The sequence below is a fragment of the Vanessa tameamea genome, chromosome 25, assembly GCF_037043105.1.
Source record: "Vanessa tameamea isolate UH-Manoa-2023 chromosome 25, ilVanTame1 primary haplotype, whole genome shotgun sequence".
NCBI lineage: Eukaryota > Metazoa > Arthropoda > Insecta > Lepidoptera > Nymphalidae > Vanessa > Vanessa tameamea.
In genome coordinates, this window is record NC_087333.1 from 1029940 (window position 1) to 1052823 (window position 22884).

A 22884-nucleotide genomic window follows, 5' to 3' on the forward strand; every position below is an offset into this window, starting at 1 on the left:
TTAAGAAAGGCACTGGCGCTGTGAAAAATGTTAATAATACATCTCCAATGCGCCACTAATCTTGGGAACTGAGCTATAATATATCTTTAGCTTTAGTTACACTGGCTCACTTACCCTTCAAAGTAGAACACAAAAGTACAAAGTATTTCTGCTTGGCGGTAGAATAAATAATGTGTTGGGTACCTACCCAGACGGGCTTGTACAAAGCCCTACCACCAAATAAATAAGGATTTATTAAAGTCTAAGGGTAAAAATATTTAGATTATTATTGCATTAATGTACCATCAAAATCTGATGAACGGTTTAGGATGGGAAACACATAAGACAAACATAAAATATAGATTTATATATTATATTATGTATATTATTTATATACCAAGCAATTTTATAATATCTCCTATATAATACAATACTATTCCATTTAGAGCCGAGATGGTCCAGTGGTTAGAAAGCGTGCATCATATTCGATGATTACGGGTTCAAACCCCCTAACAAGCACCAATGACTTTTCATATGCTTAATTTGTGATTATAATTGATCTAGTGCTCGGCAGTTAAGGAAAACATCGTAAGTAACCCTGCATGTGTCTAATTTCAACGAAAATTCAGCCACACGTGTATCCACTGACACGCATTCGAGAAGTGTAGTGGAATATGTTCCAAACCTTGGCCTTAAAATTTATAGGCTGTGATTTACTGTGATTCCATTATTATAATAACTTTAATTTTAATTCCAAAGCTTCGTTGGTAACTTTGTCGAAATTCAAAACGAGTATGCGGATCTATATTGATCATCAAAGATATTAATCCTTGATAAAATCAATGATCTTGACCGAACACATCGCGTCATCCATTGTTAAAGTTTATTTGTACCCATGTATTTTGAGGGATGTTTAATTCGTTAAGTAATAATAACTTGTATGTATTAACATGATTGATATCTTGTAATATGTGTGAATTGCGTAATATATAAACATACATATACATATATATATATTGAGACACGATAAGAGTGAAATTTAGGTTGTCATATCTATGTTATCAATTAATTTCAAACTATTTAACATATTAATATATATGTATGTTATGTTTGTGTGTTTCGTTCTGAATATGTCATTCAGAATTATCAATGTATAGAGCTATTCTATGAGATCAAATTCGAAACTCGACACGGAACACGATCGTGAAATGTCAGTAAGCGACATTGACTATAAAAAATATAAAATTTAAAATTAGCAGCCCGTGAATGTCCCATTGCTGGTCTCAGGCCTCCTCCCCTGCGAGGAGGTTTGGAGTTTATTCCACCTCTCCTGTTCCAATGTGCGTTTGTGTAATGTGGAAGCATTTAATTGAAATTAGACGTACAGGTTCCCTTACGATGTTTTCCTTCACCGCCGAAAACGAGATGAATTATAAACACAAATTAAGGAGATGAAGATTGAGTGGTGCTTGTCTGGTTTTGAACCCATAATCATCGGTTAAGATTCAGGCATTCCAACCGCTTTGCCATCTCTTAACATTATAACATTTAAGACACGTAACAAAATAGGGTATCACTGCAAGTCGGTTTTCAATTTTTTTCGAGTTTTTACAAAATAGCTAAGTGGAAGCTTTATATTGTAAGATTTAACAAAATAATGAGAATTGAATGTATGAAATCACTCTTGTACATAGTGTTTACTTCTATAATAAAATTCCTCAAATACTTTACCTTATTATATACATTCTAAGCCCTCGGTGGCATTATTTATTGCATAATGACGATGAACAGAAATGCTCGCAAGAGCCCATTTTAATAAAGTACATTTTGTTTTCATTCGATATTCAATCAATTATTTTTGACGTTTCACAATTCGAAATTCAAATTTTCTGCTGATGTCTAGAATCTATATTCCAAACCGGTTGTTTTCTGGTGGTTGGAATAGGGAAAATATATAAAATTCCGTAGTGATAATCGGTATAAGTAAGAAATAAAATTAATAATACGCTTTATTTTGGCAAATAAAAAAGCATCGTTAAAAACAAACACATACATTTCGTAAATCAAAAGTGCAAAATATTTTACGCTTCAGTGCAGGTTAGACCAAAATTTTGCGAAAAGATTATTTAGATCCCCAACTATAGTAATCCAATTAGAATTAGTAGTGCGCCTCAGTCTTAGAACGAAGTCGGTTTTGCAATAAATATTGATTTATTGGTGATCTTAACTGATTTTTGATACGGTGGTCATTGACCACAGAGACCACATTTAGTACTAAAGTTACAGTACAAAAGTGCAAGGAGCAAGCTAACGTATCTATGTCATCCCTCATACCTCAGTGATGGTTCCCTCTCATAATCTGATAGGCTTAAAACTTCCAAAATTTGAGGTGCTTAGAAAGTTACAGTTGGAACTGTAACTTATTATCAGTTTAAGCTAGGACTTGCAACCTTTCCGAGACTAGCAGGACGTGGTGTCGTTTTGTCAGTCTAAACACAATAAACTCAAAAACTGTCTATCAAATTTTAATACGGTTTTCACAAGTTGATAGATGGTTTAGGTGGATAATTAATTAAGGTTTTATATCATCTGGCAGAAATATCACAATGATTATTGGAGTTGATGGAAAAATAATTCCTACTGGCATTGATATAAATCCTTGTAGATCCTTATTCGACACGTGCGAAGCCGAGACGGAAAGCTAGTAAACTATGTTATGAGTGATGACCTTAAAGTGTTACAATTATGTTGACTATTCATTTTAGTTCAAATAATAAACTCATTGGAATGGAGCCGCAGTAATACGATAGTTTTATTGTCTCTAGATCAGAACTACTGATCGTTAAGTCACGATTTGTATCGGCTTGCGCCTGCGCCACTTGACTTAGTGTTTAGCGATTACGGACACAGAGCGCACGTGTACGGTACATAAATAACGCGGAGTAAATATAGCTTACGGAATGAGTATTATGGACTATGTGCACTGTAATTTAGTTTAGTGTCAACAAAAGAAACAGTGTTAATACACCTAACTATGCTGAAATATCACGAAATTGTTCCATTTTATTAAAAAAAAAAAAGTTTTAAAAAAGGAATTTAAAATTAAGGAGCACATTTAATATTAAAAAAAATGTAAAGTTAACATGTAAGTGTGAAATAGTTAAAGAATAAAAAAACATGCGCAGATATCATTTAGGGATACTGTCAATGAAATCGCGATAAGAATGACGTGGACGGAAGAACTGGATGAGGCAGCTGAACTCGCAACGAGGAAGGGTTACTGGCATGTACTGCTGTTCTACCTCTTGTGTGGACTTGCTTCAATTCCGACGTCCTTCTTAGTCTTCTCTCAGGTAGGTTTAATTGCTTATAACTAACTCAGATATGTGTGGTATCTTCTTGGTCTAGTAGCCAGTTTATAAGGATTTCAGATCTGATCAGTAAATAGTCATTGTTCTGTCAATAATTTCTCATTAGAGATACAGGGAATGGAACTCGGTTTTTTTTTAATTATATAGTTGGATGGGCAATTATGCCACCTGATGGTAAGTGATCCACCACACAAAGACATTGACCATGTAAGAACTATTAACCAATCCTTAAGACGTAATTTTTAAAAATTGAAAAATGTAATTTTGAAAATTAATAATATGATGATTATATCCTTTGTCAGGCACAAAGGATATAATCATAGCTACAGTGGCTCACTTGCATAAAACCCTATCACCAAATAATATACATACGTTGGTCTTTCGCCTGAACACTTTCTTGGTCTATTATAAGAGTGGAGACTACCTAATTGCGCAGGACTTTCTAGTCCCTTGAAAATGGACGCCTTAACAGCAATCGTTCAGGAGAACATAATACCATATCCTGGTTCTTCGCTATAAAATGTTTTCTGACCGATCCTGTAAAATCTCTGTAAAATGTACATTTTGAACCAGTGGTAACATTAACTTTAATTTAATCTTGTAAAATGACGATTCGATAGTTTGTTGAAAGAGCCTACTCGAATAAAGTAGTATTTGATTGTATCTTTTAAGCTCTTTCAAAAAATTTAATCATTGTTAGATTGATAATTTGTGTTTTTTTATTTAATAATTATAATTACTTGGAGATGTATATGCTATCTTATTATAATATTTTCCTGAGTAGATATTTTCCTGAATAGTGATGCCGTTACTCGCAATGAAATGACAAATAGACGACATCAATCTAATACTTCCTACGATCAATGTTTTTCTTCCCTTTAAATAATCTTCTCCCATTAGTCAGCATTATTCTAAGTAAATTTTCTAGACAGTTTTTTAATTAATTATACAAAGGTTTTATAATAAAATAGTCGCCGTGGTGTTGCATGTGTTAGGGATAAAAAATAACCTATAGCCTATTCATAATTTTGGCGCAAAATGAAGATGAGTGACTTGCAGTTTACAATGAAATTAAATCAGAACAAAACTTGCCATAGGTTTCGAAATTCCTAAAAAAATCGTTTGAATAAACGCGAAGTTTCACGGGCGACCTTAATAATTCATCAAGAATTTATTTATAGGAAAATACAGTATTTCTTAGTGATCACCCCTTTACACGATATTTATAAAGAAAATCGTTAATCGCTAGAGGACACAAGTTAGAAAATATAAATAAAACCATGCTTGTTGTTTTAGCGTATTAGAATAGAACTAAGGGCAATGACCTCAATCTTTAAATAAAGTTACACGTGACTTTATTTATGAATATGGTTTAATTATATAGGTATTTCAAACAGTACGTGTTATAGACATTATTTTAATAATAACACAATTTCTTATTTTGCAAAGTTATTGAAGAATTTGTGAGTTATTTTAATAGAATAACTATGTCATACATTTACAAATATATCTATAATAATCTAGATGAGCTCCAAAGGCTGGTGGCGCATTGGTGTAATGTAAGAAATTGTTATTATTTCTAACAGTGTCCACGTCTATAGGTGTCTGCCCGTCCGTCCGTCATTTGCCTGTCCGTCTAAATATTATATAAAAAAAAAACCTTTAGAATTAAGTAAAGTAATTCCATTATTTCCATTAAATCTGGCGATAAAAATGACTTCAATAAATTAAGACTAATGTAAATTTTGCCAGTATTAAGTAAAATATTTGAATTTTTTTTAAAGTAATTGTAATCATATTTTAACTCGAACAGGCTATTACAGTCTCTACAATTCGGTTTCACCGAGGGTCATCACTAATGATGCGCGTATATCCCTTATTGAGCACATTTTTGATGCATTGTAGAGTTATCAAAAGCTGTGGACTGTGTTAGGCATGATTTTATTTTAGAAAAACTGGAATACTATAGAATCAAAAGCCTATTAAAATTAATTTCCTTCTATCTTAATGAAAGAGTTTTAAAGGTTATTATTAACGGGACAAAATCAAATGGAGCTCTGGCACAAATGGGCGTACCGCAGGGTTCAATTTTAGGACCTTTGCTATTTTTAATATATATAAATGATGTACCTTGCGATATCCTTATATTTGCAAAAGACATATTTTATTTTAAAACTTGACAGAAGGATAAACAACTATGTCGTTGTAAACATGTTCTTGGTTGGTTTAACACAATTAATCTAGAAAAATACTAAATGTATATTGTTTTGCCTGCTAAATGTTAAGATAAATTATTTCGTGGCTATTTTGAATAATAAAAGACTTGAGTCGGTTGAGTAGACGGATTTTCTGGGGATTATCCTTGACTCCAAACTTTAATGGAGCACCAAATTATAAGTCCTAGCAGGGAAATTAAGTAGTGACATTTATGCAATTCGAAAATTCATAGACCTATGTAAGTACGCTAGGCTAGTTTATTTTATGTTCTTATGTTATGTGTTGTTACGGGGTAATGCCGTAGATATTGAAACTTTATTCTGCAGAAAAGAGCTCTGGGCATTAATTATAATATGAGTTCTAGGACACCATTACGTGAATATTTTAAAGAAATAGGTATGAAAATATTCCATAAAAGCTAACAAAAAATAATAAAAACAAACTTGAAACTGTTACGCTTTAATATGGAACTGAGGCCGTTATTATACAATAGTATAGGCATACAAAATAGCATATAAAAAGATATAATAAATTTAATATTTAATAAATTAATAAAGTTAATTAAGACTAAATTAATTAATAAATCTCATTATATATAGACAAGCTATACCTGTGTGTGTCGATAAGCGTAAGTTGTCCGAGAGATATAGCTGATCTTTTTAGGAAACATTTTACAGTTAGATCACCGCTGAGACCCTCGCAAGCGATGCTTAATGTTCGGCCTGGTCAGAGGGTTGGTGAGGGCTGGTAACTGCACTGCTAAGGAAGTGAGCGTGATTATCAGGTCTTTGACTAGAGGCAAATCTCCTGGGCACGACAGTCTGAGCATTAAGCATCTACAACATGCAAGACCCCATTTACCTAGGCTGCTAGCTATGCTATTTAATTTATGTCTAAGCCACTCATATTTGCCTGAAGATATGATAAAAACATTAGTGATACCAGTTGTTAAAGATAAGACGGCTGATATTTCAGACAAAAGTAATTATAGGCCTATCTCATTGGCTACAGTTATATCAAAGGTATTTGATAGAGTGCTCAATTCACAACTGGAGAGTTACATTCACCTTCATGATAATCAGTTTGGCTTTCGAGCTGGGTTGTCAACTGAAAACGCTGTGTTGTGTGTTAAGCACTCTGTCAGATATTATACTAGCCGTGAGACTGCTGTGCACGCATGTTTCCTAGACCTGTCTAAGGCTTTTGACCTGGTTTCCTATGACATTCTTTGGCAAAAACTAGAAAAAATTAAATTACCATCAGAACTCATTAATATCTATAGGTACTGGTACGGAAATCAGGTCAATCGCGTGCGATGGTCGGGAATAATGTCGCAGCCATATAGGTTAGAATGTGGGGTAAGACAGTGAGGATGGCCCGCAGGTTTGCACGATGCTCTAAAAATGTTAAAACCACTCTTTTTAGATCTTACTGTACTTTTTTCTACTCGTGCAACCTGTGGGCTCATTATACTCAAAAATCGTACAGCGCCCTTCGGGTACAATATAATAATGCGTTCAGGGTGCTGATGGGGCTGCCGCGATTCTGTAGTGCATCGGGAATATTCTCGGAATATCGGGTCGATTGTTTTTATGCCACGATGCGTAAAAGATGCGCAACCCTAGTGCGTAAAGTCAATGGCGGCACTAACAGCATACTAAGGATGATCGCCAGCAGACTTGATTGCTTGTATATCAATCACTGTTGTGCAATCTCTAACGGAATGGTGCAGCAGTGATTGTTAACAGTTCTTTTAAATTTTTATTTTTGTTTTTGTTCTATTTAGTATTATTTTTTATACTAACACTAGGATAAGATAATTGTTACTAACAAAAATGGACATATAGTCTGAAATAAATGGGTTATTATTATTATTATTCTTTAAAATATTAAAACATGTGTAGAACCATGTCAAGAAGACGAAGAGCAACTAAGCGAGTTTCTTTTTGATCCTTTAGCTTAACTGATGATTGCGGGTTGGAATCCAGAATTCCATGGACTTAATTTCTATTTATAACTCAACTTATGCTTGGCGGTGAAGGAAGACTTCATGAAGAAAACTTTGATGCCTAATTTCTAAATTGTTACACATGTATCCACTAACCCGCATTTGAGGAGAGTATTGAAATAAGCCAAGCCTTTTGCTTAAAGGAAGAGGATACCTTAGCCTCGTAGTGTGACAATTAACAGGCTGTTACTTTAGTTTAACTTTTAAATGTTAAAATTATTATAGTCAGTATCGCTTTTTGACATTTCCCGATCGAATTTCATCTTATAGAACATTTCTACTGATGTACATTACATTAGCAGCCTGTAAATTTCCCACTGCTGGGCTAAAGCCTCCTCTCCCTTTGAGGAAAAGGTTTGGAGCATATTCCACCACGCTGCTCCAATGCGGGTTGGTGAAATACACATGGGGCAGAATTTCGTTGAAATTAGACAAATTCAGGTTCCCTCACGATTTTTTCCTGCACCGCCAAGCACGAGATGAATTATAAACACAAATTAAGCAATCCGAAATCATCGGTTAAGATGCACGTGTTCTAACCACTGGGCCATCTCGGCCTAATAAAAATGTATATTGATAATTTTGAATCTGAATGACATTTTCGGAACAAAATAGAATAGTTTGTATTTAATTGATATCAATAGATATGACACAAATTTATTTGTTACTTTTTATGTGTGTTTGTTTGAATCTTTATCCCTCAATGGTTCAGTCATTGTCATTGGACCGTCTCCACTCTACACTATCCAACTAACGAAAAGTACTGCAGTCGAATCTGTAGTAAATACTTTTTAGTCGCCAATTTCTTATTATTTAATATTTTTCTTTGTATTTACTTTTATATGTTGCATTCAATTCATGATGTAAACACGTATAAATATGTTTACCCAAGGTGGTAATTCTACGTTTTAACTTGAATGCTTCTTCTATTATGATAAGCATTAGTTGTTATTTAAATTTTCATTGCGTTCATGTACAGTGAGATCATGAACGATTTAACAATACGTTAAATAATTAGACTTATTACAGACAATCTAAAAGACCTGTTGATATAGAGAGATTGATATAGAGAATGATAAGTGTCGTCGAAAAATATAATGAAAAGTTAAACTTGGATGAATCGCGTATATAAATTGACGAGTTTCGAACACATACAATATATGTGACAATTATTGATAAGTCAAATATATTTAAATCAATAAACTATTTTTTTTCTGGTTAGATATGTTGTGTGGATATGTACTAAATAAATTAGGGTTAGGGTTTTAGGACCCAAGTATATTATACTAAAGTGAATGAGGAACGGAAAACAATTTTATGTTGGCCTCATAAATCGCGACGATATACGTGCGAAAAAAATTTGCTTTCATTGGAGTGTGTATGGACCACACACGTCTTTTGCGAAGATAATTTTACGCTAATAATACGCAGAAGTTGTAGCAGTTACTTAGTACTTGTTAAAAATCAACTTCCTCCCTCTAAATACTTGAAAAGTAAAACGGCAAATCGATAATGAAAAATATAAATTGTAATTTAAAAAATTGAAGAATTGTCGTAATGGTACTTTAGTATACGTATAGTTTTCCGAGCAGGGAACCCTAAACAGAGAACCATATCGTTGATCTAAATTTTATATTTATATATTTATTGGATCTAATAGATCTCTATATTAGAACTAAAGTTTGGAGTTAATCATTTGAGCGATTTAACACAAAACCCCAATCAAACACAAACACAATAAATTCCAAATAACGTCGATAACATTTTTTAATTATTTATCTGTTTTTATATTACACTGTACAGATTAATATTTTTTTTTACACTTTGCTTTAATGTGTGGTGTAACTTCAACTATTTTGTTTGTTTCATCTCATGTATTTTGAACTAAATGGACATGACGTGTATGTTAAAATAGGCCGCTTCCCTCCATGACCCTCGTGAATTACTCTACATTAGCATCACGTCGTACCGAACTTCCTATATCGTATCAGTACCTTTCTATTTCTTTTGCTCTATAATTCGATGAAGAAATTTAGAATCCATGATTCATACTATAAATACGTGCAATTATATTATTGGTGGTAGGACTTTGTGCAAGCCTGTAAGTATTACCGAGTCATCAGATATTCTACAGCTAAACAGTAATACTCAGTATTGTTACGATAGTTCCCAAGGTTGTTGCCATATTGGCATTTAAAGAAAGGGATAACATTTACCACCAGATTTACCAATGTTATTAAAAAAAATAGCAGACAGAGATTATTTATTAATTTGCATAGATATGTTTTTTGAGCAAAATTTTACCAATCTTTTTGCGCAATAAAACAGATGGGGTCATATGAATGATTTAAGTTTAGTCTCCTCCTAATAAAAATATAGTACAAAATTGATATTAACGTGGGCTATTCATGCATTATGTAGATTTAAGGATAAGTTTTGTAACGTTACAAGTAAAAGATTTGTAAAAGATGAACAAGCTTTATTTTGACTACAATATCGAAAGAATGTATTATTTTAGGTTACTGTGAATATTTTGTTGCAATCGGATTAGCAAAAGAACTATTAATTACATCAGACTTCTGTATCTCTGGTAGAACACAAGCATGTATCTGGTTCAGATTCGACCTGCGACATATTCAGCAATCAGCAATCACCTCTTCTAAAAATTCTATATTTGAATGGATCAAAATCAAAAATATGCTATATTCTGATAGACTTTATACTTAAACGCTTCTGAATCAACATTTATAAGATAGGTTATTTTAAAGTTAACGCTAAAATGAGTTTGATTTTAATGTCGAACATGGACTTATAAATGAAATTCTATGGTACATTATATATATATATATATACATATATATTATACTCACTCATCATTCAAACGAATATTCCTAGTCATAAGTGGCTATCTAAACAAACGGCAGGCTGTTTGCACAAAGATATGATAGTTAAATAATAATTCGCAAAAAGTGTTGGTATTAAAAAAATAAATACTTATTTTTTGTTATATGACCACTATTATCAATAAAGTAATTTTTGTATTAACAAGAATAGATTTAAGTAAATAGGAAAGAGGACTGCTGACTTTTGTATGAAACGGTCAAAGAAATAGTAACTACGAAGAATATTCTGATGTCAAATCTATCAGAATCTAAAGATTTTTCAAATATTCGCTTATTAGTAAAAGAGTTGCTTGACACACATCACATAATTTACTTGAAAGTAATATTCTGAAGTAATAAACAATAATAATCTAAAATTATAGTTACTCTTTCGAGCCGGAAGTAAGAAAGTTGCAAGTGAAGTTATTTAGTTATGTGCCTTACCTCCCTCCGGTCGTGTTATATCGTCACGTCAGATTGTGCGAACGAACGTATGACCATTATCTATTTACACGTGTGTGAGATATTTTTGTATCTTCTCTACATTTGATCTATGTCGCCTAAAAATGGCCACGAAATTAGTTAAGAGGTTATCATCATCATCATCATAAACTATCACTAGTTGTACATATGAAAGAATGTCCAAGAGTATTAATGTTCATAAACTTTTTCAGGTCTTCATCAACGCTACACCCGAGCATTGGTGCGCACCACCTCCAGAACTTAAGGGGCTGAACCTCCCAGAAGACCTGCTCCGAAATTTGACGATACCAGGAGAACATAAAGTTTATGATGCTTGTAAGAGCTATTCGCTCGATATACAGGCTTTGTATACTGCCCTCAATAAATATGTGGATGAAAGGTTTATATGAACAGCATACTATAAAAAAAATAAGTTTCAGGGTTGCTGTATCTGTATGTGCGTGTGTTTGTTATATTTTCTACTGATGAGGAGGCTCTTCAGTTTAGAAGATTAGGTTAATTTCATTCGGCACAAGTTTTATCGCTATGTTTTTTTCCTTAAAATAAATTATAAACAGGAGTTGAGTACTGCTTGTATGGTTTTGAAACTCGTTTGGTTAAGATGTGTTCTAACTTCTCTACCGTCTCGTGTTTCCTCTACACATGAATTATTCATATTCAATTAATTTATTTGATCGATTACTGCGGTTTCCAATTCGTAGTTCAATCAATCATTTTGATCAGAATCAGATCGTTTCAATTATAAGAATTAAACGACATCAAATCTAACAGCATAAACCAGTAGGTACTATTTCAATTTTATTTGTCAAATGCCAGATTCATTTGTGAATGAATAGACATTATCAAAACACATTCTTTATGTTATCTGATAAGACATTTTCGTATTTGAATATTATCTATACTAATATTATAAATCGGATTTTTTTTGTTCGTAGTCGATAAACTTTGAAACTACTGAACCGATTTTAAAAAGTATTTGTTACAGTAGTCACCCGTTCCAGCTATGTACGGGTGCAGTTTATTAATAAAGTTTATTAATGATTTAAATATAATTAATAGACGCTATAGAAATCAGGAATAATTAGCTTTCTATCAGTATTTTTTTTTCAAAACGTATCATTAGTTTTGTATATTACCCCTGCATACAAACAAACTGTGATAAAATAACAAAATATAGATTTCAATTCGTGCGAACCCACGGGCAAAACTAATGATAAGTAAATATAAATTATGTGAACTTCATATAAGTTTATGTATCAAATATCGATTTATTGGAAATGCGATCAAAATGCTTTATGATTTAAATGGAAGTTATAATTCTTCTGATATTTGTTAGTTTCTTTAACTTCTTAACATTTCAATCGAATACAATGACGCGTATTTGCTTCATTAAATTAATTTGATAGATCAGTAATTTCAAACTCATCGTTACATTATATACGTAATAGCTATCCGCCATGGCTTCGCTCGGGTTGAATAGTGGTCTACCTAAACGTTTGTACCGTAATACATATAATTCTATTGGTTAAAGTGGCTCACGCCAAGAACTTCACTGAGTTCTCAGTTGGCATCTTCACCATTGCTCCTCAACCTCATAGAAACCTCATAATTATTGCATCCATTGGTGAAATCCATACGAAAGTCCAATCGTTAGTTTTCGCGTTCTGACTGACAGGTAGACAAAATGCGTATTATAATAGAAAAAAATAAATAAAAAGATTACAATTTATAAAAATTAGTGGAAGCAGTGATTTCGTTGTCAAATCAAGAACAGCAACTATATAGTTCTAATACATCGCGATCAAATCCGCCAGCTAAAGCCAACGGTATAATCTGGAGGCCTAAAAACCTTGTTGGCATCAAAATTAGAATGGAAAGCGATGTTTACTACGAACATCAATTGCGCTGTCAGAATTTTGATTTCGCATTAAAGCTGAACGGCTGCCAAATATTTCACAACACGATCTTTTGGTTTCTAATGGAACTAATTTAAATTTAATTTAGGTGATTTTCAAAACTACATTAATCAAATGGGTTATAAGTAGTTCGATTCAATGTATAATTTAGTTTTTTTTTTGGCATAGTTTGGCGAACGTGCATATGGTGCACCTGATAATAAATGGTCACCACCGTCCATACACAATGGCGATGTAAGAAATATTAACCATTCCTTACATCGCCAATGCGGCACCAAACTTGGGAACGAAAGATGTTATGTCCCTTGTGCCTATAGTTACACTAGGTTACTCACCCTTTAAACCGGAACACAACAATACTGAGTACTGTTATTTGGCGATAGAATATCTGATCAGTGGTGATATCCAGACGGGCTTGCACAGGAATCTCATGTTGTTACTAATATAAACATTTTCCATGAATCCGTTAAAGTCTAATCCAATCACGAGAGTAAAGACAAATTAATAAATTTGATTTTTAATTCAGATGATATAATTGGTTGAGATATTGAATAATCTATGCCATTTATTATGGATTCGTTAAATAAAGGCGTTTTTAATTTCGACAAAGATGTCATCGGAACGTTGGAAGTAAATATGAAGTAGACGTATGTAAGTAATTAAGTGGATGAAAGATAAATTGTTAATTCAATTTCAGATCTGAACTTATTAAGGTAGGAGAAACGGTCACTACTATAAGAATTAAGGAGTTTATTCCTGCAGTTGGACTGGAAGAGAGAAAAGAGCAGGTAATTGCTTGAGTGCATCTAGATATTATTCTGTTTATCAAACGCTGTCATCAAATAAAATAGTTGAAATGTATTCTTTGTAATATAAATTTGTAGAAGGCATTTTTGTTTTTTGATTATTATAAATTGATATGATATAAAGGTTATATTATCAGGAATGTTGTCAAATTTTTGTTGATTTGTTTAACTTTTTAATATATTGAAATTACTTAAGAAAAATTACAATATCTTGCCGTGTATTTATTTCATTTTATGAAAAGTAAACAGAGCGAATAATTACATCAATTGTCGATCAGAGCGAGCGAAGTTTAATCGGAAATATAGGTTTGTAAATCTAAAAGCTTAGCCCTAACATAGATTGTAGCTTCAAGTCTATGATTTTTTAATTTTTCATCTTAATTTGAAATTATAGAGCGAAGAAGCTCCTATTATTTAATTTCATTTTTCCGTTTGCTTTTAGATACATCAAGTCGAAGAAGCTATTTTGAATAATCGTCAAGAACCTACGAATTGCCCTCACGGTTGGATGTTTAGCACTGAACATTATAAAAGTACATTAGTCACTGAGGTTAGTATACCTTTAAACAAATTTAAAAATAAAAAACAAACACAAGATAAGCTGGTCTATATGTCCAGATACAGTAGGAAACGATAGTAAAAATTTCGGCTAGGAAAGTTGAAATTCTCGGTTTTTCTCAAATTATGCATTAGCTTCCTCTTGAATCGCTCAGTTAACTCATGAAAACCGCTTTTAAATCCGTCACATAGCTTAAAAGGTCTGTATTTTAAACCACGTAGAGAATTAGGCTTAGTAAAGCGGCCATGTCACAGTTACACGGAAATAATTTATCTTATGATGCTTTTTGTTTCAGTTTTCACTAGTCTGCGATAAAGATTGGTTACCCAGAACAAGTAACACACTTTTTTGGGTGGGATCAATCTTTGGTAACTTGTTTTTTGGATGGTTCTCAGACAGGTACTGTTAATTTAGATTAGAGATTCTAATACGACTAATTTTAAAAATAAATGAATTTGTCAATTTATTAAATTGAATAGGCCGTAATGATTTAATTATTTTTGTTTTATTTTTATTACACACTATAATGTTAACCCAGAAAGAAAAAAGATAGAACCATTGAAAATTAAAAAGACGTATTTATTCCAATCACGAACAAAACGTACAATCAATCAAAATTTACAATAATCAGATAACTATTATTTAAAAATATATACTACACTGATTGACACAGTCCTACTGTATTCAAATATTATCCCTTAATAACTTTTGTCGACATAATTAGTATTAGTGTGAATCAATTGAATCAAAATCAATATTGAATTGCGTGTACATTTACTTATTGATTGTCAAATTAAACACTACCACGGCTTCGGAAAAAAAAACCTTGAACTTAAAAGAACAGGCAAAAGAAACTCAGCGAAATTAAACAACAAACAATACCCAGCTGCCAAAATTATTTTTCTCAGATACGGGCGTCGTCCAACTATACTTCTAATGATATTACTGGAAGTACCGCTTGCGATCGCTGCGTCTTTCCCTGGAAATTATTGGACCTACATTGCATTAAGAGTAGCTGGCGGACTATTTTTCCCAGCACTTTACCAGCTGCCCTTTATCCTGGCCTTGGAGCTGATGCCACCCGCCAGAAGAACGTATACGGGTATCGTAACATAAATTATTACAATGATTTTATGACACAAAATCTATCTAAACAATCAGTTTGATATTTGTTATGATTGATTAAAACCTTATTTATTAATAATATTGGCAATACCATCCCAAAATTTTGAAAAACGTACTGAATTTTCATTGAACAGAACTTGGTAGGATTTTGTGCAAGCCCATCTGGGTTGTTACTAACCACTTGTCAGATATTCTAGCTCCAAACAGCAATGCTTAGTATTTTTGGGTTATTCGAAGGGTTAGTGAGCTAGTGTAACTATAAGCACGAGGGACATAACATCTTAGTTCCCAAGGTTGGTGGCGCATTGGCAATGTAAGGAATGGTTAATATTTCTTACAGTGTCAATATGGCCGGTGACCACTATGTTGCCCGTCCACCTAACAAGATCTTAAAAAATATTTATCTCAAACAATAATTATCTCAAATAGTAGAAATAGTAAGTTAGAAGTTTTATAATTTGTAAAATTTTATGCAAAGTATTAAATTATTTTGTATTCTTTACTTAGGTTTTAGACTAATCGCAAAATAAAGCACAACATTTTAATTTAAACTTTAATGCTCGGTACGTTCCTTTTGTGGTAATGGTTTTTGCTTTTTTCAGGGTAGGATAGGTAGGATCAGTAAGATACTGAATATATCACCAATGTCTCTCCCTTTGAGGAGAAGGTTTGGAGCATATTCCACCACGCTGCTCCAATGCGGGTTGGTGGAATACACATTTGACATTATTTCGCTGAAATTAGACAGGTTTCCTCACGATGTTTTCCTTGACCGCCGAGCACGAGATGAATTATAAACACAAAATAAGCACACGAAAATTCAGTGGTGCTTGCCTGGGTTTGAACCCGAAATCATCGGTTAAGATGCACGCGTTCTAACTACTGGGCCATCTCAGCTCTATAATCTCGGCTCTATAATCTATTATCTTAACAACCTTTCCAAGAAAATAAAAATCAGAATATTCTTTATTCAAATATGCTCATATAAGCACTTTTGAATCTTCGTCTTTCAGCGTTGAATTAAATATAAAGTTACCGTCATTTTATGTATCATTTCCAGGCATTGTAGTCGGCATGCTGTTCGCTAGCGGTATGTGTTTGCTGGCGCTTTTGGCGTATCTACTACGAGATTGGTACTATCTCTCATTAGCAACGAGCCTTCCGTTCATACTATTATTTGGGTATGTATTTACTCGATTGTTTTGTTAACTTCACGTTGTTTCCAATCCTAATATTGTGGAACAAATCTTGCGTCTTAAGTTTATTTCAACCGAATTGCACACAATTTTGATGTGATTTTGATATCAGATTCTCCTTTGAAATAAAATTAGTCATTTTTTAAAGAAATACGTACTTTCACTCATTTTCAGATATTACTGGCTGATTCCAGAATCACCGAGATGGTTAGTCGGTAGAGGAAGAATAGCGGACGCTGAAAAAGTCCTAAGAAATCTAGCGAAGAGAAATGGTATTATTTTAGAACATGGATTCCTCTTAGAGTTACACGTTAGTTATCCATACATATGCTGAGATAATTTAGTTAAAGTAATTCGAAACTTTTAACTATCAATAAAACTATAAACAATTTTTTTTTTCAGAAAAAAAGAGATGACGAACTGGCGTCTGAAGTATCAATTCTACCAAACATTAATGGTTTTATACCAGGTAAAGAAAGAGAAGAGTATATGGATAGACGAATAAGCAAGATGCTTCCATGCAAACCTGATTTTACAAGGATTGAGGAAATTGACGATGAAGCTAACGAAAGTCTAAACAAAACAATAGACGCAACCCTAAGGCCTAAAAGAGACTCAGATAGTCATAAAGATGAAACAGCTATGCTTAGTCCTGAGGAAATACCACCCAACTTAGATCCTCTTCATAAAACATTACAAATAGATTATCCGTCCTCAATTCACACTTTTAGAAGGAAATCTATACAAATAGTACATAGAATACTTCTGAAAGAAGAAGAAGATATTGTAGAGAAGAAGAGAATGGATGATCAGAATTCAGAAGGAGATTGCAAAGCATCTCCATTAGACGTATTTAGGTACCCTAATATTAGGAAGAAGTTTTTTTTAATTACATTTAATTGGGTAGCATTAGGAATAGTTTACAACAGCTTAAGTTACAATACACCTAACTTAGGAGTTGATGACTACTTAGCATTTTTTATCGGTAAGTATAAACCAAATTATTTGGATAATACTGAAAATTTTAAAAACGTCACTAATATACAAATAATTTCCACTGTTATTTCAAATAATTTTGATGTTGAATGAATAAAATTTACTGAACAGATGTCAATGAACTATCAATTATTTAATAATCAAATAGTTAATGTAACTTGCAGGAGGTGCAGTAGAAATACCATCATATTTTATAGCCTGGAAATGTATGGAAAGGTACGGACGGCGCTGGGTATTGTGTGTTTTTATGAGTATTGGAGGCCTTGCTTGTCTCAGCTGCGCTCTAGTTCCGGAAGGTATAATTACGTCATATTTTAATTAAATGTTTAGTGTAGAGAAAAAACGTGCTATACAATGTAAGGAGAATAAAATACAGGAACTGTGAATTTTAACCGAAGAGTGCACGATAAAATCTGTAAAAATTTTTAATTTTCATGTACTTAATTTGAGTTTATAATTTATTTCGTACTCGGCAGTGAAGTAAACCACAGAAACCTGCTAATATTGAAAGATACTTTGTAATATTGTGTTCATCAACTCGCATTGGAGCGATGTGATGAAATATGCTCCAAATCTTTACCTCTAAAGAAGTCTTAGTCCAGGAGTATGTCATTTACAGGCTGTGAAGTTTATGTATATTATTTGGGCATATAATATGTCCTAGATTCTAGGACTCTTCACATATGAAAGTCTATCTAATATATATAATATCTAATATATAAGAATAATCTTACTATGAATATATTCAAATAATTTAGCATTATCTGTATAACAAAGTTTATTGCTGTAACAGATTGCTTACATCATGTATCGTTGTTTAGCAGTTGTTTAGTTCAAAATAAATTCCTCTCTTTCCGTCATTATTAATTTGCCATTCGAAAGAAGAAGACGTAGAGTTGTTTAAATAAACACTCGTTTATATGTAAGTAACGTTTTGCACTCAGCTTGGCCCTGGATAACGGTGTCACTTGCGATGCTGGGTAGGCTTTGCGCTGCGGCATCATTTGCTGTGTTCTACGTTCAAATTGGGGAGTTGCTGCCAACGGTGATGCGGGCTCAGACTATGGGTGCGTCTTCTGTTATCGCTGGTGTGGGACTACTGTCGTGTCCATATATCGTGTCTTTGGTAAGAACAATTGTTTTAGACATTATAAATGCCGTATATATTAAGTTCTATTCAAAAAATGTAATCTCAAAAAGTGTTCAAGAGTTTATGGTTCAAGCTAGCTGTTCCTCATATATTCTTGTGATATTTTCTTCTTTTTCTTGGTAACTACATCACGATAGACTTCAATCAGATTTTATACAGATCTTTGGCACCTGTAGGATACAGATGGCGAGATCAAAGTATCATTAAATTGTTTGCTACGATAGGTTTTAGTGGTGTATTGAATGTCTTACTGCACATTACTATTATACATTTAGTCCGCATTTTAATAGTTTGGTAATAAACTTAATTTTTATATAATTTTGACTTCTCAAGCCCATGAACCTAGAAGCATCATGAAGTCTCCTAACAATCCAATAGGTTAGGCTCCTATAAAACCTACATAACGTATGTTTTAAAAGTATTAATCCCAATCCATTCATCTTTATTGATACATTTTTTCCAGGCAGTTTATTCAAGATCTCTTCCTCTCATCATCATGGGTGTACTTAGCGTTGTTGCCGGGGTGACTTCACTGTTTTTGCCGGAAACCCTGAACCAGCCTCTGCCGCAAACCTTGGAAGACGGCGAATCGTTTGGAAGAGACTTCAAGCTGTTGAGTTGTGTTGAAACCAGATGAAATCATTCTTAGATTTAATGAGTTTAGTAAATGTCGTAGTAAAAATATGCGAATCAAAGAGCAAAATAGTGGGGCGTTTTAAATGCCTAAGGTTATCCGTTGCATTTCTTATGATATTAAAAATCACTAATTGCATGTAAAACACCTTCGTGTTGATAAATGGCTACCCCTGTCCCAAATAAATTGGCTACACGCTCCAGTATCTGATTTATTAAATCACAATTGTGGATATGTTTTGGACGCTATTGATATCGTCTCTTGTAAGAAACAAGACAATGATGATATAATGTTCATAATAGATGATACTTTCAAAATAACCCACTGGATCTTAATCAACACCCTGATTTGCTTAAGGGAACGAAATACTTGCTATCTCGTTGAAGCCAAATCATAAGATAGAGGTGGCATATTTCAATCTTGATAAATTTACTTAGTCTCGGGACTGTGTGCAAAAATAACAGCATTAATTTTGTATATAGTTATTAACTACAGTAGGTACCCTTAGCAGTAAAGCGTCTTATTAAGAATTTTTGAATCGTCATTTTTAAAGATAATTAAATTTATATGATTAGTAGATTTTAATGAAAGAAACTGGCATGTTACAATTTTGTTTATGTACAGACTATTTACAATACATTACATAGTAAAGTGCGTTTATGTACTAATGGCAGAATATTATCAACCAGATTTAAATTGAAATCTCAGAAGTACTTCTGAGTGATAAATCGATAACAGAAGTGCTGTTCTGATCGACTTACGGCCATTCGTTATTTTGATTCTTATCTCCTTTAACATATTTTATTTATTGCAACAAGTGTCGCATAATACTATTTGACAATTCGAGTTGTTGAGGCGCTTTGCGTTGAGAGTCGAGTTTTGTTCTTATAGAATAGTACAATTTGGATGTTTTTTTTTTTGTTAGTATGTACGTGTTTCATTGTATCTGTATTTGTGACTGTATATTGGTGTGCGTATTATATAAGTTATAGATATAGTTTGTGTAATTTTGTTTCAATGTTAGCCATAATTAAATCGTTTTATGTTATTAATAGTTGATATAATTATTGTTTTTTTTTTTAATTTATACGTTTCAAATGTTCTGACGTATTAAAATGATTACACTTTTTACGATAAAGATTGCCGGATGGGCAACTTAATGATAAGTCCTCTCATAGACATTAGCGATGTAATAAATGTTAACCATTTCTTACGACGCCAATGGGAACTAAGATGTTATGTCCCTTGTGCCTGTTACATTGGCTCACTCACCCTACAAACCGGAACATTAACATACTTAGTATTGTTACTAATTCCATACCATATTAATACAAAGTACTGCTATTTGACGTATAATATTTGATGAGTGGGTGGTACCAAGAGGGGCCGCACAAAGCACTCCTACGAAGCATAGTATAAAATAAACTATAAAAGTCTTAATATATACTAACAACAACAAAATGATCTGGGACATTATTCCCAAGAAATTCAGATTACATGATCTAGTTCACTTCAGCGAAGAAGATAAAATGAGATACTTGTTTCGATTCAAAACCTCTCGCCAAAACGTTTCAGTGTATTTTTGATTTTTTTTTTATTAGAAAGGTATTTAATAAAAACACTTAATGTATTATGAAGTTAATTATTATTAATTGATGAATGAATTATGTAATTTAAGCAGTATTATAACATGTTTTAATTATGGATTATTTCTTTAATTCTGCTAAGAATTATTACATGTCATTTGACACACCTGTTTCAAGCTCGCTTTAATCTGTTGAAATCTAGTGCAGAGCATAAGTATATATTGCCTACATAGAATCTATAGTCTATTCCATTCCGGAAGAGGACAAATAAACGACATTTGACAGCGAATTGACACGATAGAATTGGTCGAGACCTTGTATAATCAATGATGTTTGTTATGGATTTGTTAAAAACGGCATTTTGTTATCTCAAAACTGTTATCAGAACTTCGAAAGTGAATTTGAAGTTGATATAAGTGGCTAAGTGAAATAGTGTTATTATTATTTATAAATAAAGATACATTAGTCAATAAATGTTAGTTGTGCACAATATAGCTGAGCTATAAGCAAATCGCGTGGCATACGTAAATATTAGTTTTGTTTATCTTTATTTATTTTTTGATTGAAATAGAATGTTGTGCAAATATTAATGTAAAAATTGTTTTTAAATGTTGTGCTTCAGCTGAAACGCTACGCTGGGCCGCTGCGCTTTGCCCTATGGTAGTTACGTTATTAGTGCAGGGTGACTCTTTGGCGCGCTTTCTTGAGTACGCGCTGATTGGACCGTGTTTGCGCGTACTAGCTGCCGTGTGATATCTACGCAAGCGTACTCTGCACTGCGCTTTAACAGATACGGCCCTTATTAACGAATACATTAAAGAATCTGTGTTTATTAAAAAGCATTCTTTTATTTGTCTATAAAGGAATAATAGAAGTTAGATGGCTTCTAAGAAACATTAGCCTCTTCATAACCTGTTAATATTAATATTATAAATGCGAAAATAATTCTGTCTTTCTGGTGCGCTATCATGCCTAAACCATCATCATCATCCTCCTGCCCTTATCCCAACTCTACTTGGGGTCGGCGCAGCATGTCTTCTTCTTCCATACTTCTCTGTCGGACGTCATCTCACTAGTAACATTCTTTCTAACCATATCGTCTTTCACACAATCCATCCATCGTTTCTTGGGTCTTCCCCTACCTCTATATCCATCCACATCCATTTTCAAAACCTTTCATATATATAGGCTATCATGCCTAAACCACTGAATCGAATTTGATGAACTTTGGTACGAAGGAAGGATATAGGTTTTTATACCTTATAACCCACGAATCAACACGTGGGCGAAATGTAGGTGCTTTGTATATGATATGTAGGCTACAATTTATTTACATTTTAAGAGTTTAATATTCTCGAGGTTATATATTGCAGCAATGTAAGTCACTAAAATTATTAAAAAATCTTCGAAGATATTGCAATGTTGACATATATATTCTTCATTTTCACCTATGTAACTGTCGGTTTCCGTGGTGTAGCGGTTATCACATCTGCCTAACACGCAGAAGGCCCCCGGTTCGATCCCGGGCGGAAACAATTTTTGGTTGTTTTAGTTTCACTTTTTTTTATCTTTACTTTTACTATTATAATATAATAAAGATAGTATATTTAATTAAATTAAATATATTTATGAAGTCTGCATTTATATATTAAATTTATAATATCATTTATGGCTGCACAAAATCAAAGCTACATAATAATAATTACAATGAACAAATTGAAGTTAGGTACTTAAAGAAGGCTGCTTAGAATTATTATACATAATTAGATAATTTACTTATTTTCTTAAATAATTCCATATAGACTATTAAATAAGAGGATGTTTTGAGTATTTATTTTTGAAGATTTTAAGGCGGTTTTATATAATTAAACGTATTTTTAAATCCTCTGCTTATTTTTCGTATAAAGATAAAGACCAACATTGAATATAATTGCGATATCAATAATTGTATTATTCTGCCATCTAGTGAAATTTAT

The 22884-nt window shown here is 32.8% G+C and overlaps 1 protein-coding gene and 1 non-coding gene across 2 annotated transcripts; both read left to right on the forward strand.

The window, feature by feature from the left end:
- The first annotated feature begins 3117 nt into the window (after positions 1-3117).
- On the forward strand, positions 3118-20405 carry LOC113399519 (uncharacterized). The gene is made up of 12 exons (XM_026638664.2): positions 3118-3332; positions 11132-11319; positions 13554-13644; positions 14105-14212; positions 14517-14620; positions 15130-15323; positions 16407-16527; positions 16717-16852; positions 16945-17527; positions 17703-17834; positions 18483-18664; positions 19152-20405. The coding sequence occupies exons 1-12, from the start codon at positions 3204-3206 to the stop codon at positions 19323-19325; spliced, it is 2142 nt and encodes a 713-aa protein (XP_026494449.2). The 5' UTR covers positions 3118-3203; the 3' UTR covers positions 19326-20405.
- Positions 20406-22370: 1965 nt separating this feature from the next.
- Positions 22371-22443, forward strand: Trnav-aac (transfer RNA valine (anticodon AAC)). The gene has a single exon. It is a non-coding gene; the product is annotated as a tRNA-Val (tRNA).
- The last annotated feature ends 441 nt before the right edge of the window (positions 22444-22884 follow it).